General features: G+C 44.0%; 1 protein-coding gene across 7 annotated transcripts in view; it reads left to right on the top strand.

Moving 5' to 3' along the window:
- LOC124965638 (contactin-associated protein-like 3) overlaps positions 1-17,817 on the top strand; it is a 214,880-nt gene that overhangs the window by 18,166 nt on the left and 178,897 nt on the right. For all 7 annotated transcript variants that reach the window (XM_047526727.1, XM_047526726.1, XM_047526724.1 and 4 more), the window contains exon 2: positions 9,336-9,446. In XM_047526727.1, the coding sequence (XP_047382683.1) occupies positions 9,336-9,446 (111 nt within the window). The remainder of the gene's footprint in view (positions 1-9,335; positions 9,447-17,817) is intronic.

Raw genomic sequence — 17,817 nt, 5'->3', positions numbered from 1 at the left:
CAAGCCAGCAGCAAAAGGCAATGCCAATAATGAAAGTTGCCCTTCCCTGCACAGTTGGGCCTCCTCGTCTCCCAGTTCCCCTCTGTCTCAGACCCCCAGAGCATCCCGGAGGTCACTCCATCCATCTGGTGGTTTAACCCAGATCTCTTGTCCCCAGTCCGAAAAACAGTGCATCTGACCTAGAAAGACTCGCTTGCCCTAACTGCTGGCTGTTCTCACATCCCCCTCACTCATCTCGGGCTCCTGTTCCATCTTCTGTCGCCTGCGGCTCATTTCCTGTCTGAATATCTTCCTTTACAGATGGTGGAAACCACACTCGGGTTTATCGTTTCTATCTTCCTATCCTCGTGAGCTTTGGCAAGAGCGTGATCTGCAGCTCCGTTGGTCTTGTTTTCTTGCGCGACGACCCCTCATCTCCTTCACTCGATAGGCAAGGTTTGCAAGTCCGGATTTGCTCTGGGCGTGGGCCTCTTCCACTGTGACTCGCCTGCTGAAGTTGTGCTCGGTCCCTTTCCTGATGGCCCTGCGATTTCTTTGGACGCCTTTCCCCTTTCTCCGCCCCTTTTCTCTTGCCCTCTCCTCTGGGCTTCCTTAGGGCATTTGATGACCTGGGTCCTGACCTGGGTCCACCGCGTCCTGTCAGCCACGCCCCCTCTGTGGTGGGTGCCCGGAGGGCCACCATGTGGCACTAGGGCACGTGTTCCCTTGTATTCCGCGTTGTTACCTTTTCACGTTGGACGTGTGACATGCAGATCCTCAAGTCCGCAGCTCGAAACCGGTGCTGGGAGTCAGATCAGGGCGTGTGTCCGGGCGGTGCCTGCTGTTCTGAAGTGCTGAATCCCTGCTCCCAGGCCTCCAGTGAACATAGCCTCCTGCCTGGTCCCTGCTCGCGCCGGGCTCCTGAGCTGCGGTGGATCCTCAGGGATTCCGAGGCTTCTCGCTCAGACCCGTCGGGGCAGGTGCAGAGCCCTGGGCAGGGTCCGGCACTCTGCCAGGCGGTTGCTCGGGGCTGACCCCTTCTTGTAGCTGCGGGACCCCCTGGAGTGCAGTTTGTGCCCTGGGCCCTCTGGTGTCCCTCGGTTCTGTCCTCCCTCTGCTCCCAGACGCTCCCTGCCAGTCCTTGGCCCTTGAGGCCGTGACCTCCCTTGGGGTATCCCACACCAGCGCCGCCTGTCTCCATCCTCTGCGGGGAGACCTGGGAAGGAGCGCGTCCTTCCGGTGCCTTGCCTTCGGGATCCGACCCCAGCTGGGTGGAGTCTCAGGGAGGTGAGGAGGCGCGCTGATCAGCCTTCGCTGAGCGCTGCGTTTCTGCTGCCTCCTCTCCTCCAGCCACTGCCGCCTCTGTGACCGCGAATATCCGTGCAGCCTCTCGGGGTCGCTCCTTCGAAATCCCGCACGCCGACTTTACTGTGATTTTTTCTATATAAACCCTGTTGTTTTTCTACCAAAATTAATTTTGCTATTTTTTTCTTTTTTTCTCCTTAGCAGTAAATCTCAGAAAAATAGATTTATTCTTACATTACATACTTTGGTCCAAAATTTTATATTTAAAAATCATTTTAAAATTTGTCAAAATCATATAACTACAGAGCAAGAAATTTATACTAAAAAATAGGAAAGAGACGGAGATCATCTTCCAACTAGCTTTCCCCGGGGAGAGGAGCGGATACTGTGGAGCCCCTGCTGCGACTCAGGGGCTGGGTTGGGTTCACCCGAACCCGCTGCTGGGTCTTCTCTTCGCGGTGCGGTGCGCATTCTCTATCTGCCTCCTGCTGCTCTGAGTCGGAACAGGCTTGCATTTATTTTTAAACGACTATAAACTAGATCGTGAAGTTAACAGGCTTGCTCACGCGCATTCTTGTCTCGCTTTTCATTTATCTATTTCTTCTGTTGCTGTCGCAGAGTGAAGTCCTTGGTCTTGGTATGTTAAAGTCGATGTGCATCTTTGTGACTGTAAAGCTTTTGTTCCCTAAGTCACTTGGACACGCTGCCACAGCTATTCAGCATCCCGGTAGCAATTTTTCTTCAACAAGCCAAACCTCACTCAGAGGGAGAGACAAGATGTCCCATGTCTGCTGCCTTGTGCCTGCTGCCCACTGATCTGCAGAGTGGACACGGGCTGCCAGGATCTTCCAGGCCTCATCTCCTCCCCAGGGTGGGTCTCGGGATTGTCTGAGGCTCCAGGAAGCAGACCCTTCTCAGCTGGTCTTGCCAGTCTCTCCCTCCCCAGGTCACCACAGCAAGGCCCCTCTCAGGAGTGAGGTCCTTGTGCGTGCCTCCCCACCTGTCGCTGCACATGGCTGCCCTGCGGTCTGACACAGGGTACAGCCCGTTCTGCGTGAGATGCACCTTAGCCTGTCTGTGTGCGCAGGGGTGAGAGGGCTTTGGGGCAGAGCTGAGGCCGGAGTGGAGCACCGAGGTCAGTGCCCAGGAGGAGCAGCAAGGAGGGCAGAGGACGCTCCAGCACAGGAGGGCGACAGCGCCAGGTCAGCGCGCCAGGTGCAGGAAGCAGGAGAGGACCTCTCCCACTAAAGGAGGAAGCTCATCTGAGAAGTTCTAGGGGATCCAGCTGTGACCTTCAGGGTGAGAGGACCAGAGGGTGGTGGAACTGAGTGCCAGGACCTCACATCTGAATTTCAGGATGTGTGCAGAGCGGGGTCCATTGGAGGTGTTTGAGATCGTTACAGTGTGACTTATTTTTAAAAGGTTTCTGCTTGGGGGTCTGTAAGGCATGCGTTGGGGATGGATAGGTAAACAAGCTAACCTGAGGACCCGGGGTAGCGTGATGGTGGAGACAGTGGAAAAGCATCTACACCTACAAAGAAAAGGGTGTGTGATCCTTGGTGATTTCTTGGCTGCGGACTGAAAATAAAGGTAGGAACTCAGGGTGGTGCTCCTATTGGGCATCTTTCAATCTAGGCAGCAAAAGCTCAAGAAGGCTTAGACAGTAAATGAATCAAAGTCAAGTGGCGTACAGCTGATTTCAGGTGACAAAATTCTGTCTTCAGTCGCTGCTTCCTTCTCCCAGTTGTCTGCCTGCCGCTGGCTTCCTTCTCCAGCAGCTGTCTAGGCAGCAGTTTCCGCATGTGGTTTATCAGCTGAGAAGTGATTTTCAGTTCCACAAATATCATGGCTTTGTTTGTTTGTCCCATTCAGGGGGACAGCTTCCCAAGGACAGGGGCTGTGTGGTTGTGCCTATAGCCCCGGAGCAAACAGGTGTCTCTGCCACAGCGCAGATTTGTAGCGTATTTGCTGAATGAATGAATGGACATTTGTGAGGGCTCAAGCCAGGGTCCCAGGCTCTGTCCCCAGTCACTCAGGGTGGGCTTCCTGACCGTCCTTGAACCAGCCCCTCCCAGTAGGACCTGCCCTTCACCTGGCCAGATCTACATCACGTGCCCACCAGGACACGTGTAGGTAGGGTGAACCTCATTCAGAGACCACGGAGTGAGGTTTAGGGGAGGCAGTGACTGAAGACGATTAAAAAGACTCAAGACCACTTGGAACAGGTTTTCACAAGGAGAAGAAGTTTAGCAGCATTGCTTCTGGTCACTGAGTGGAGTGCACTTTCCTTCGAATTCCCTCTGGGTAGCAGCACACGGATGGTTCAGATCCAGAGTGAACACTGTCGAACCTTCTAAGTAAGAGCTTCATTTGATCTCTCACCACAGTAGTGCTAAGGAGCTCTGAGAACTGAAGAGGCAGCGATACCTGGGAGGGATGAGAGCCTCCAGAGGGACAAGGGACACGGGACACATCCTGAGGAAGGTCTGGGGTCATCCTGGAGGCAGAAGGTCAGCGTCGACGTCGCTGGTGCAGGGTCAGGATGTCAGCAGGCCGGTCGCCCTGCGGAGCACTGGGGGGCCAGTCTTTGTCTCTTCCATCCCCGGTGGCTGCGAGCTTGCTTGGCTTGTGGCCACAGCCGACACCGCTCCCTCCGTCTTCCTCTTCCTTAGTGCTCGTGGTTCATTCCTGGTCCTTTGCCTGTCCCTTGCAGAGACAATTCTGGTGGCATGTGGGACCCACCCAGTGGGTCCAAGATAATTTCCTCGTTCCAAAGTCTGTGATCACATTTGGAGAGTCTTACCCTTCGGGTGATAGTCACAGCTTCAGGGGACTCCGGCGAGGACATATGCTGGGGAACTATGAGCCCCACCGCCAGTGGCCTGTGAGATTGGTCTCTAATAAAGGCATTCGGCCCCAAGTACCATGTGGTCGGACTTTGAATAACAGTCTTCAAGCTACAGTGCCGTTTCTAATTCAGAGCTCCATAGCAAGATGCCAGAAGCCGTCTCCTTTAAATTTAAAGACCCTGTCCTTGTCCTCTCTCCTTGTGGCTTATTCTGTTTCCTCTGAGATCTGGGCTCAGTCCTCCCTTGAATCACACTCACCTTTATTCCTTCTCAGCACGAGAGCCCCATCAGTGACCTCTGTTTGGAAACACGTGGTCTGGGTCCACCTTTTCCAGAGGCCATGTCACACGTCCCTCCTCTGGAGCCATGTGCAGGTGGCAGCTTGGCCTGCAGTGCCGGTGGTTGGGCTCAGAGCTGCAGTTTTGCCCTTGAAGCACGTCCTTTCAGAAGCTGGGCTTGTTCCTGAGCAGTTAAGATGTTTCCATCTTAGATAGTATTGTCTAAATTTTTTGCTCTTTTCTGTTTTGGGTAAGAGAGATTTCCACCTCCCCTTTCCATATCAGATTCTAAACTTCTGAGCCTAGCAACAGACCTCTCTTTATCCTTAATGACTCTCTGTGAATGGCAGGTGCTCAATACACTTTCATTGAACAAACAAAATAATTAATATATTAAAATGAAATGCTGTTTTGAAAAGTTTTATCCCTGCCTGACTTAGGAAGGCAAAGGAATTTCTCTTGTTTTAAAATCGTTTTTATATGCACATGTTAAAAACCGAATTATAAGATTAGCATATGTCACTGTACATTGTACACACATATTAAAACGTCACCTTGCACCCTATAAATGTATACGATGATTTGTCAAGGATATCAATAACTTAAAAAAGGTATTTCTATGACTCCAGGGTTGATTTTTGTGACGTCCATACACTATTTTAAATGCTCCATGTCTTTTATGAGTACAGTACTGGAGTATGGTTTCTGGCCCACACTTTCTTGGGCACCATGATCCGAATCACCAAGCCTACTAGAAGCACCTGGCAACCAGGATGGCAGGCTGAGTCATGCCTGGCAGAGGCCAGGGGGACAAATCCAGACCACAGGGTGGGATCAAGAGGCTGTAGGAAGGACCAATCACCAGGACCAGGGTTGAGACGCCCAGGGAGGTGCTGTGAACCAAGCCCATGCTGTCTGGGCTTCCAAGGTTGTCCCTGGGGACAGCCAGGTAGAGGGTGACAAGTGCATTCCCTGCAAGTTATCTCCACTTCTCTCTCAGCCACTGCTGAACCTTCAGCTCACTCACCACTACTGTGCCACATTTCTTTTCTGCATTTTACAAGTGTTTTGTCCTTTAAACCTATTAGGGTTGATAAGTCTGACTGAGTCACCCCGTTCAGCAATGAGAATTTTATTGTTTTTGAATTCTAACATTTTTGAATAAGTATAAAATAACCCTGCAGAAAACATTTAAGATAATTTTCAATCATGCTTGATTTTACAGCAGAACAATAATATAACATACACCTGCCTACGTGGAAGTGAATGTCTACCTTTGGCTGGTGAGAGTAACCAGGAAACACTCATCTGCAACAGCACAAGACCCTGCAACCTTCTGTGTTGAGCCCAATACTTGGAAACACAGTGACTTTAACCAAACTTCCAAATAAGCTGGAGGAAGCTCAGGCCTCTAACCCCTGGGGCACCCCTAGGATTCAGAGTGACCAGCAGGAATAGCAAGAAAGCTGAGGCGACAGGCACATGCTTTAAAAAGAAATAGTTTCTTGCCTTTCTAAAGGGCTGACTTCTTCATGCCTGTGCTGGAAATGGTCCTCGTTGCCAGGGGAAGCCTTGGCAGACACACACTGTTGGCTCCTGGATTTTCCAAAGGGGAAACTGAATATTTCAATCTTTTTGTTTCCAACTGTCTCTATAAATTTATTTCTTGGATCTTCATATTGTTGGAAATCATCTGAGACCAGCAAAACAGAGTTGGGAAATTAATTAAGGAGAAACCAAGTGAAAAAATAATGGTGATATTATCTATTAACACCTATTCACAACATTCTCTTGGGATCACCTGAGAATAAGAATCTGTGATGTCTCTAGGACTCTTGACTTTGAACTTGAACAATAAAATTCAATCTAATAATTAAGGAAGGTTAAGTTTAATTAAATTTACTGCCTAATGATGATTATATTGTTTACTCATTGTTAATAAGTGTTCAATAGCAGTTTATGGAGCATGTGCCATCTTTCAGACTCTGAGCTGGGTGCAACCCACAGAGTTGGGCAAGGCTTGTACTGTGCTCCCAGGGAGCTCATGATTCCCCGGGGAGAACTAGACCTGCCAGCCAGGAGTCCCAACGATGCAAGGAAAGCCTAATGCAATAGTGTGGAAAGACGGGATGGTACACAAGCGCCATTTTAGTTAGCATGCTTCTTTTATGATGTAAGAATATTTTTATTCAGTACTTTTAATGCTACTTTAGAAGAAGTTGCCCCTCGGTTTTTCCCGAGCAGTAATGAAGGAGAATAACATTAGGCAGGTAGGTTGAGGAGGCAATATTCCCTAAACGTACCCTTTCTTCTTGGATTCTGCTGTGACTACTCAGGGCAGGTGGGACTTGCCACCTGAAGATAGAGTCCAGGCGTGGTGGCCTCGTTTCTCTGCTGCCTCACAGTTTTAAAATGCCTTTTTGGGAAACTGTAGTAAATAGTAAATATTTAGCAACTTGGATCAGTATGCCTCTACTTTTTTCTCAGCCCATAATGTAGCATATTTGCTGAATGCTGAGAATCCTCACTGCTAGTCTTATTGGGGGAAATGTGTGCTGGGGAAATGGAGAAAGGCTGTCCTCTAGGTAAGTACTCGAGCGGGGTTGGAGGAGGTCTCAAAAAGCGGCAGACCTTCACTGGCAGCACTGCTCCATTCCTGGTCTTCTTGCTGCGTGCATTTAGGAAATCAAGGGTGCTCCTCTGCGGAGTGTGTTGATCTCGGTCTCAGCCACGCTGTACTGCTCTTTGTAGGTGAAGATCCCAAGCCCTAGTGACTGACGCACCTCTAAAAATGTCAGTTGTCACCTCAGGGGATATGTAGAAAAATATGTATGTAGCAGCTACTTTGCATGTTTGCCTAAGCAGTGAAACATTGTTCTTTCTCCCTTTGGAGAAGGGATGCTGCATGGAGGGGTTATTGATCTGTCACTGTCACGTCCTAAGACATGTCACTGTCTTCGTGGCATTAAAAAGAAGACTTTAGACAAAGTGATTTTTAGCAGAGCTTATTTGAGCAAAGAAATGTCTGATGAACAGGCATGGTGGTGCATGCCCATAATCCCAGCTACTACATAATCCCAGAAGACTCGCAAGTTCAAGGCCAGCCTGGGCAACATAGCCAGACCCCACCACAGGGAAAGTAAAAACAGAAAAGAGAGATATCGCCTGAATCCACCAGCAGTCCAGGCAGAAAATGGCTCAGTAGGCTCCACCTGGCCACATGTGCAGGCTGTATTTTTCACCAGAGAACAGGAAATGACCTGATTGGTGGTAGTTGGGTTGTGCCTTATGGGGTCATGTCTCGGCAGCTTTCAGCCTCTGGTTGACTGTTGGTTGGGGGGCTATAACTGGCTGAGACTTGGCTGATTGTTATAAGAATACTCTTCCAGGTCCAGCTACCTGTCAAATTAGGTTCCAGTTCATGATGCATGGAGGCACCTTTAGGACCAGCATGAAATATGTTTGCTTCAGGCAAAACTGTTGAACTTAACAATGGCCATGCATTCTTTTAGAAAAGCTGCTGTGAATTCCAATATTCTTTATGAAATCATGTTCACAAGCAAATTCTAGGCACTGGATTTTGTTTCTGTTGTTCCCAATAGCATGCACTCAGCCTAAGACGCCATCAGGAGAAGTCCCAGTCTACCCCTTAGGTCTAGCTAATTGAATGTAGTTGACATTTTGCCAGGTCCTTGCAATATAATTAAATCTGTGTGCCTTTTTTTCCCCCTTTAGTGAACTTAAAAACTTGCTCACAAAGAAAAATTACATATAAATACACAATTCAGAATCTTCTCATGATATATTCAAGGTATAGCATTCCTCTTTTATAAAATATCCCAATTTTTTCCCCCCATGCTGGGGATTGAAACCAGGGCCTTGTGCTTGCGAGGCAAGCACTCTACCAACTGAGCTATATCTCCAACCACCCCCCGCCATGTATGTTTTAAAGGAACAATCAATAACCCATGGTAAAAAGAAGAGAGGTAGCTTTCTTAGAGAAAATAGGTACAATACCTGAAAGGAAAATGATTGTGGACAGAAGTAACCCAAAGCACGCTGGGATAAGAATCACCCAAGGTGCGGGTATTTCCAGGGCCTCTTCAAACTTGGAGGAGGTAGACACCAGGAACAGGAGGGACCTGGGGGTCCCTGTAGGCAGATAGTAAATACTCTGGGTCAAACAGTCCTTAATCCCCAGTGACTATTTTAGGCCAGAAAACAAGCAATAGAGGATTACCTCAGGGTGAGTTGCAGGGGTCCTTGGACTGAGAAGGCAGAGTCATTCCTGAGAAGCCAAAGATACCAGGCAAAGGTGTGGGCACATGCCCCATGGACAGGTATCCCTCTGAAGAGGCCTGCACAGTGAGGTTTCTTCTGCTTCCTGCAGATGCTGCTTTTTATGGGTCCTCACTTCCTGCAGTAACTCTGATCTGAGCGCCTGGCATAGAGTCCACCTGTCTTGACCCCCACAAGTTCTGTGCAGGGAGGGGCACTGTGAGAATTTCTAACCACAATCAAGGTTTGGGCATGAAGTTAATGCTGCTCACGTGTCTGTCTACCGAAAGGCCACAGACATCCAACGTAGTTTACAGTAGTCTGGGGTTAGTGGTGCACCCGGACACCTGACTGAACCAAGATATGGGACATGAGGGAATTTTAGGGCCAATGGATAAGTTCTGTATCTTCTTTATGGTAGAGGGTACTTGGCTGTGTGCATTTGTCAAGGGACTGCACACTTTTAAAACAATTTAAATCAACTCTCAGGAATGTCACCGTATGCCTTATACTCCAATAGAAATATCAAGAAGTTAAAAATGTAAGAGTGAGGATTATCCTACATCCTGATGGTTTTTGAGCTTGTGTTTCTCCAGAGCCGCGACCTGCACGTTTATTAACCATGGCGTGGTATTTCCTCTGGCAGGCGATTGTGATGCTCCACTGGGATCGACCTTGCCTCCCTCCTCCTTCAGCAGCTCCTCGGTGCTGTCCAGCAGCCATGGCCCTGGGTTCGCGAGGCTTAATCGGAGAGATGGTGAGTTCGCGTCTTCCTTCTTGCTGATCCTTGGCGAATCTCATTGGGTTTTCACTTAAAATCATCATACTTGACTGATGCTTTATAGAAGGAGATAAAATTCCAAATAAGCATGTTGGCTGTCATTTGACTCTGATGATGTATTCAGCAAGAATAAACTAGCTGCTTGGCAGCTGGGGTGGCTAGACCTCTCGGTCCAATCTTCACAGCTTTGGAGCAAGTCACACACACCTGACTTTGACAGCATTTGATCTTCTGGCAAAATCATCTCAGCATTTAAGTGTGTGTTGAAGGCTTTAGAATCTGCTGTGTCCTGTTATTTATCCTGAGTTGTTTTTTTCCTTCCTGTCTTGTGTACATTGCCCGAGATTATTTAATTAGCCCTATTTAGATAAAAAAATGGGCAGAATAAAGAAACACTTGAAAGATTTTTATTGTTTTAACTACAACTCCCAGTTTACGCCTCATTATGGCTTCCTCGATTTTCTCTTTGGCATCACTGAGGAGGAAGAGCATTTACTGGTTGGTTGGTGCTCCATTGTGAATTTCCACTGATATCTATAAACATAGTTTAAGAGGGGTGTGCTGCCCCTTAAACGTGTGTTTAAACGGAAGTGTAGGGAATTGAGTGCCAATTTGGCATGTGCTGCAGTTTGGGGAGGTGTCCTCCAAAGACCCATGACTTGGTCCCTTGGTGGCACCTTTGGGAGGTAGTGGGACTTGTAAGTGATAGGACTTAGTGAGAGGAAGTGAGGTCACTGGAGGTGTGACCTCAAAGGCGTCACTGGGACCCTAGTCCCTTTTGTTTCTCTTTGCTTCTGGGTGGACATGAGATGAGAATTTCTCCACCCTGTGCTCCCGCCATGTTTTGTTACCTCACCGCAGTCCCAAGGCAGTGGGGCCAGGAACCATGGACTGAAATCTCTGAAACTGTGAGCTCAACATATCCTGTTTTTAAGTTGATTATTTCAGGTACTCTGTTGTAGTAACGGGAAGCTGACTTACACACTGTATAAAAGTAGGGAACTTAAAAAAACTATATACATAGTGATGAGGCACCATCTGGCATTTTGAAAGCAAAAACTAAGGTAAACATTCTTTGGATAAATTCTCTGGAAATTGAATCCAGAGTATTGACACAAAATATTTGTAGGCATATATGAAAAAGACTCAAGGAGAGTGCACTCTGAATATCACACTTCCCTATTTCCTTATTGCCTTCTTTCCTGTTGTTTGCTTTCCTCTTTTTGACTCAGCTCTGCTTTCCTTGGAGTTTTCAATATCAGAGCACATTTAGTGAATTGCACTTGGGACCAAATTAATGTATCATTTCCTTTGTCATGGATAATATGGTTATCAGAATGAGCCAACTAACTTTTCATTTTGCTCAAATACAGTTATGCTAACACATTTGCAAGTATGCAAATAGAATATATAAATTTTAAACTAATATATAAACAAATATGTTGACTGAAATACAATGAAGTCTGTTATTTCATCCATTTGCTGAAATTTGGTTCCTTTACTGTAGATGACATTCCTGCAGAGCCTAAATGAGTGTTGCCAATGTCACTGGAATAGTGATTGATACTGGGCACAAGGGATAAAAGAAAACAAAGGTCACCTCAAGCCATTACTCCTTTTGATGTCAAATCACATTTTATGTTAGGATAGGACTGTGAGGATTTTCTATCATGGGGATCGTTTTTATTCTTAGTTCGTGTTCTTGCAACTCATATAGTGCAAAGGCATGATATCAATCTTAATAAAATTTACTTTCATGGAATGAAATGAGAAACAATCCCATTTTATCACTTTAATTAAGTACCAACTGAGGTGTTTATAAATCCATTGTTGTGATTGTCCTTTTTTTTTTTTATTTTTATTTTGACCTTTCCCCCTCCCTATAAGAAATTCCAAAGTGTGAGTGATGTAAGGAAGGCTGTAGATTATCTCTGGTGTTTTAAGATCTTCTATTAGATTTAGAGTGATTTATGAAGCACAACTAAACTGATCATAAACAATTGAAGCAAAATAGAATTGACTCCGTGTCACAGATATTATAGCCTTTCTGGAGTGCAGAGATCTCAGAGCCAAATTTAACAGGCAGAAAACAAATGATTGCCGGGGTCCAGCCCTAGCAGCAGTTGGGAGTCCGAGGTGGATGGGAGGCGTCGGCGCGGTGGAGAAACAGCACACAGACACCAAGTGTTCTGAGGCTGAACCTGAATCTTTATTGTTCACAGAGTCTTTTTGTATGTTTTTTCTTTGGTATTGATTACATCATTTCATGGTTAATACAAGGAAATGTTAAGTAAAAAATCTTCAAGAGTATAATTAATGATCTTATTCAAGAAACATGTTCTTACTATATGATAGGTTAAATTTAAAAAAAACCAGTTCCTAACAAGGTAGAGGGCACCATGCTCCATTTAGTTTTAATTTCCCTGAAATAATACGTCATTAAGTTTCTATAGAACTTACCCTTTCCGAGAACTCTAATGTTAGTTGTTAACAGTGGACAGTTTCTGTTATTACTAACATAGAATAGAGGAATCAGCTTATAGTTAATATTTATTCTATTTCATGTACTCAAATGATGGACTAAAACTCTAACTAGACATAGGAAAAATACAAATTGTACTTATGATTAACCTATTTATTTTTTATTAAGTGGGAAAAATATCCTTAAACTTAATCATAAACACTAAGAAAGCAATGAGGACCAAACACGACATCAAAACTCAGAGGAATACACTCTCATATACCTATATATAACTTTTAGAGAACTGGTATACTAAAAGAAATCACAGGCTCCTTACAAATTTGAGCAAATCATAATTGCTTATTATCATTCCATCTAAATATTAATATTAAACTTTATTGTATGTTATTTTGTGTCCCAGCACCATGAAATATCCCCAGTATTCTCTATAATCTGAATCTAAGGATATATTGATTATTAGTATTAAAAGCAACTGCACATGGAGACATGCCACGCTTGTGGCCCCCAAGAGTGGGGGTGATCTTTCAACAGAACCGTGTCGGGTGTTGGTATGGTAGGAGAGAGATGTGGCAAATGATCTTCCAGTTAGACTGCCCAGGACTTTGAACCTCAGAATGGGAAAATGCCATGAACACAGCTGAGGTCATTACTAAAACCCCTAGTGAGGGACAAGAGAGGAAGAAGGTAACTGTGCAGTCAGTGAATTCCATCTGACCCCGTTTAATTCCATCTGACCCTCCCAAGATTGCCTTTTTGGAGGTGTCTCCATTTATGCCTCTTGGAAAGTAATGAACTAGTTCTTCTATTTTATTGAATGAAGAACCCATGAGCCACCAAGTTAATGTACTTATCAAACCAAGTTATTCTCTCTTTTTTTTTATGGGGAAGACTGATTTTTCTATCAAAGATTTTATAAGCTCTGAAACATAATCCAAAATTACTTTCCACTTCTAAAAATGCATGACCATATGGGTCAGATGAGAATGTCATTAATCAGGTATGTTTTTGCTAGTTTCTATGCTTTCATAGTTGAAATTTTAACATGGCTTGAATTTTAATGTGTCAATTAATAAAATGAACACTGTTGTTAAAATTGGCAGATAATGACTTTACATATCGATGTGGTACAATGTGATAATTCAGTACACATAAACAATTTGCAATGATTAAATCAGGGTAATTAATATTTCCATCTCCTTAAACATATATCATTTCCTTGAGCTGGGACTCTTCAAACTCCTGTCTTTATAAATCACATAAAAAATTGTTCTAACTAGAGACAAACTACTGAAGATGCACATTTAAAAAACCCAAATCAGGGCCATTATCCCAGCAGGCCCCATGGTAGCCTTTACAGGTTAACATGGGGTCTCAGAGAGGCGATAATGATCAGGTATGTCTGTATCTGACAGACCCTTGAAGTGACAGGACAATGTGCCTTAATGAAATATTTTCCCATGCACTTGGGGAGTCTGAAAATGCATTTTTGTAACCTATAATTATGCTTTTGAAACAAGGAAAATTTGAAGAAATAAAAAGAACTAGAGTTTGCAATACAATAACTTCATATCATTGCTTCCAGAGGCAACAAATGCTCTGTTTTAAACTTCTCCCATCTGCTCAAAAGTTTCCATCTATAGCTAAAAGAGGCAATATTATGGTTTCCTGCTGATGCTTCTTATTTTTATTTATCACTACCGAATCTTTGCATGGCCCAGAATCTCTTTTAATGTTAAGATTAAACTCTGGTACAGAGAAATGAGAAGCAGGAAAATCAGCTCAGACCTGCTATTGACCAAGAGGGTCCAGGGCTGGGGCTCAGGGGTCAGGCACTTCCCTAGCATGCTCAAGGCCCTGGGTTCAGTCCCCAGTGCCCCAAAAAGAAAAAAACAAATAAAATGATCCTGATTCTTGAATAAACCACAGAAAGGGCTAATTTTAAAATTTGGTGAGAATTTTTTGGGGAAGTGTTTTATCGTCCTAAACTAACCTCCTTTTTTGTGACCTTAGTGCGTCATGGTCACTTCTCACATACTTCCAATGATGGCATGGTGCCCGTGGGCCAGGTCCTTGAAGTAGTAGAGGACTGATGGGCTTTTCTTGATAATTATTTTCTGCAGCTTAAGTTATGTTGTAAAAATATTCAAAAATTGATCTTTATATTCTTAGTTACCAGCTAGTTTTCCATTACTGGAGAGTGCATTTTAAATAATTAGGAAAAATATTCAGAATTGTGATAATTAGGTCAAAGTTGACATCAATTAATTACCAAAAAAAAAAGCAAGAAGAACTGACCCTTGTGCTTCAGGAGAGATTTCAATGTTTGGTGCTAAACTTTCTTGGGAGAGAGCCCAGGAGAGAGGTGATGGGCGAGTCCTAGTTGTCCATCCCCACAAGGAACCCACGTGCCGTGAACAGGTGCTGCAGGTCGGCGTGGGTTGAAGAGGGGTTCATCCTACAGGGAAAATGGCGGACTAGTCAGGAAATTCAAGCAGGTCTAAGGAGACCTTACATGCCACGGATGAAGTGACAAGGAGGATGGGGACTTAACTCAAGGCCTCTACAGGTGCTCAGCCTCAGATCTGAACCAGGAAGCTTTTGTGATAAAGGTCAACAGAGCTCGGCTGCATCTTGAATCTCCCATACACTCTGAAGCATAAGGCGACTCCATGTCTGAAAATGTTCTTTGACTCCATCACAGCTCATGCCCAACCACAATCAGCTCCTTAGAACTCTCGGGCCAGTGTCACATGGATGTCCAGTGCATGGCCAGTCCCTGTGAAAGGTCCCATTGAGTCCTGTCCCTGTACTGATTGGGAAGAAAAAGCAGCACCCACACTGGGTAGAGTGCGCAGCTCAGGCATGGCTTCCTTCTAGTCCCTTGCAATCTTCATGGACCTCTGGGCTTCCCAAGTCTACGTCTGTGGGCCTTCAGGGGTTCCCCACCTCACTTTTAAAGATAAGAGTTAGCACTACTTCTCATGAGTACCTCACCTGAAGACGCGTGGGGGAGAGTCCTGCACTAGGGTCCTGGTACACATGCAGGCATGTCCTAGGGAACTGCAGGGTCCACATCAGTAGATAGCAAGGAATTACTTAGCAGCCTCTGTTAGCACTTTACCTGTCAGCAGGTACAGAGGTACGTGGTGCATGTCCTAGTTTTCCTCTCCGGAAAGTGTAAGTCAAGGACAGTGTAAGGAATTAAATTTGTGCCAAGTATGGGGGTGAGGAATAAAAAGGGGGAAAGAAAAATGATGACCAGATCAATCGTCCTGTGTCATCCTCCAGGCCCAGAAAATTCATCTACAGGTCTGGGGCACTGCTGTTAAATAATGGCATGACCACACAACCAAATTAGAATGAGTGGGCTGGGAGAGGGGTCAAGGTTCCCTTCTCTCTGGCTAAACGCTGCATGGCAAGACCACAAGATGTGAGTACAGGAAGACAGGCTCACTTTTAATTTTTAAGACACCAGATTTGTACATGATGTAAATTTGGTGGGACAATTGATGCTGTGGTTCAAGTATCACAAGTCACTCATCCACATGCTCACCTGGACAGGACAGGTGTCTCTAACAGCCACCTAGCACACAAATCTAACCTGCTTTTTTCATAGGTGAGTGGAGTGTTAGTTTGAACATGTTAGCATGATGGTCAAAAGCACGACGTATAAGACAACACGTTGTGATCCAGGTGGAGTTTCTCCTTGTTTTGGAACCTGTTTGCTTAGATTTGAACAAGATATCTGTCGGCAGTGCATGTGAAAGTGATTGTAGGATTTTAGTGGGTCCCAAATGGCATGCTAAACAAATTCAGCTCATGAAATCAAGGTCTCATCTCCCAAAATGTCAGCTTCCCAACAGGAGATTGTTTAGAGTAGGCGGTTTCGGGTGTGAGCTCAAGGGAAGCCGTGAGGATCCTAGTACTGGAGGCCAGTGCCCTGAGAGACCCGAACGCTGCTTGTAAACAGGACTTAAGCTCCTAAGATGAAGTCATGTTCTAAAGGCATTTGATTGACAGTTTGGGGCAACCAGTAAAACTTCAGAAACTGTTAATTTATTGTACTTATTCCTCCCAATACTCTGTCACAGTGAAAAGTCCTTATGGATTAATTTCCGAACCTCAAATAAAATCTTGTTTTCCGTTGAAATGTCCTAGAGGCAATAAAATGAGAAAGACTTGGGATGGAAACTATCTAACATTGGAAAATATAAAATACCTGTATTTTGTGAAACATTTCACATTGCGTTAAACATAAGATATACATTGCAAGCAATACTGTGATAGAATCCAAAGCCAGTAAGGGTGATGACTGAACCACATTTTCAGGAGTATTTCATGCGGACATTTGACAGGTCTGAACTTCTAACAAGAGATTGGCTCATCTGAAGAGAAAATTGATCTGCTGTAAATTTGAAGATGCCAAGGATCAGTTTGCATCTCTTCACCTTTCACACTGAACAACTTGAAGCTAAGAATTCTGTGGCCTATTTCATGTAAAAATAAAACTAAAATGATCTGACAAAACCTTAGGAAAGGAAATAAGAAATAGATTTTGAGCAAAATCGGAGTAAAGATTTTGATAATGGTATCAGGGAAATTCAGAGAAGTCATTGAAATCAAACATTTAATTATGTTAAGATAATATGGTTATTATTCCTTTTTGCTGTAACTGTTTTGGGGAAGCTAAATTAGAATCTCTGAAAACTAACATATGGTCTGAAGCACCTAACATAAGAGAATTCAAATAATGTCTTAGACGTAGTAAATTCGTACTATGTTTGAATGAATGTACGATCTACATTAGGAAAACTTTATAAGTGCATGCAATTATAGGACGTAGTTTTCTCTATGATCAGAAATTGACTTTGAGAAACAAATTAATTATATAGGCACAGTAATTGGCTTTATTAATTATACTTTATAATAAATTGATCAATGTTCTGTTTAGTTAGCAAACATACAGGTGAATGAGTTTTCCTTTTTGTGTCATTCTGTCTTTTCATGTACTTGGTCAAATGGGTTTGTGAAAATCTGATATCTTATTTTAGGCAATTTTAATAATTAATGAACATTGTGCAATTATTATTATTCTAACTTTAAGATAAAAAAATAGCTTTTCTGGGTACCATTTCATTTGTTGACTGAAAATACACATTTACTTGTGCATTTGGTGCCCTGTGACTCTTCTGTATATGTTTTATTAGCAGACAAAGATCAAAGTTATTTTTCCATACTTCAGATTCCCTGCTCCTTATGCTGGTTTTCATAATGATAGTGATATGCCTTTCTAAGATTAGAAGAAAGTGCTCTCTTCGGCATATTCTTTCAATTCTATGCAATTTTTTGCAAAATAATAGACTAGAATAAACTGATTGTAATTTCTTCATGAGGAAAAAAATGCACTCATGATTGTTTATTCTTCTTTGGAAACTTGAGATTGCTTCAAACTTTCCCAAGATCAAAGAAGTTATCTCACCAACAGCTGTTGCTGTTGCTTTCCTCTTTAACTTTGCTGATCTTCTCCAGAAGTGGTTCTCTCCAATTAAATTTCATTTAATTGTAAAGATGCAATCATATGAACAGTATCTTCCCTCTTGTTAAAGTTTTAAGGATAGAAAAAAAAATCCCCAAAATTTCCAAATAGAACTATAATAGCTCTCCTGTTCATATCCCCATAATGTGAGCACTGGGACATAAGTGAGCATTTGGTGGTTGCTCATTGAATAGAATCTTGGCTACTCATGGAGCATCATGATGAGAGTAAGATAAGCACTGTGTCAGTTTTCTGTCACTATAACAAAATACATGAGATCATCAGCTTATAAAGAGAAAAGGTTTATTTTGGCTTACAGGTTTGGAGGT

The sequence above is a fragment of the Sciurus carolinensis genome, chromosome 15 (genome assembly GCF_902686445.1).
Source record: "Sciurus carolinensis chromosome 15, mSciCar1.2, whole genome shotgun sequence".
NCBI classification, from domain to species: domain Eukaryota; kingdom Metazoa; phylum Chordata; class Mammalia; order Rodentia; family Sciuridae; genus Sciurus; species Sciurus carolinensis.
The sequence above is the reverse complement of the archived record's forward strand: the minus strand, read 5'-3'. Positions and strand labels throughout refer to the sequence as shown.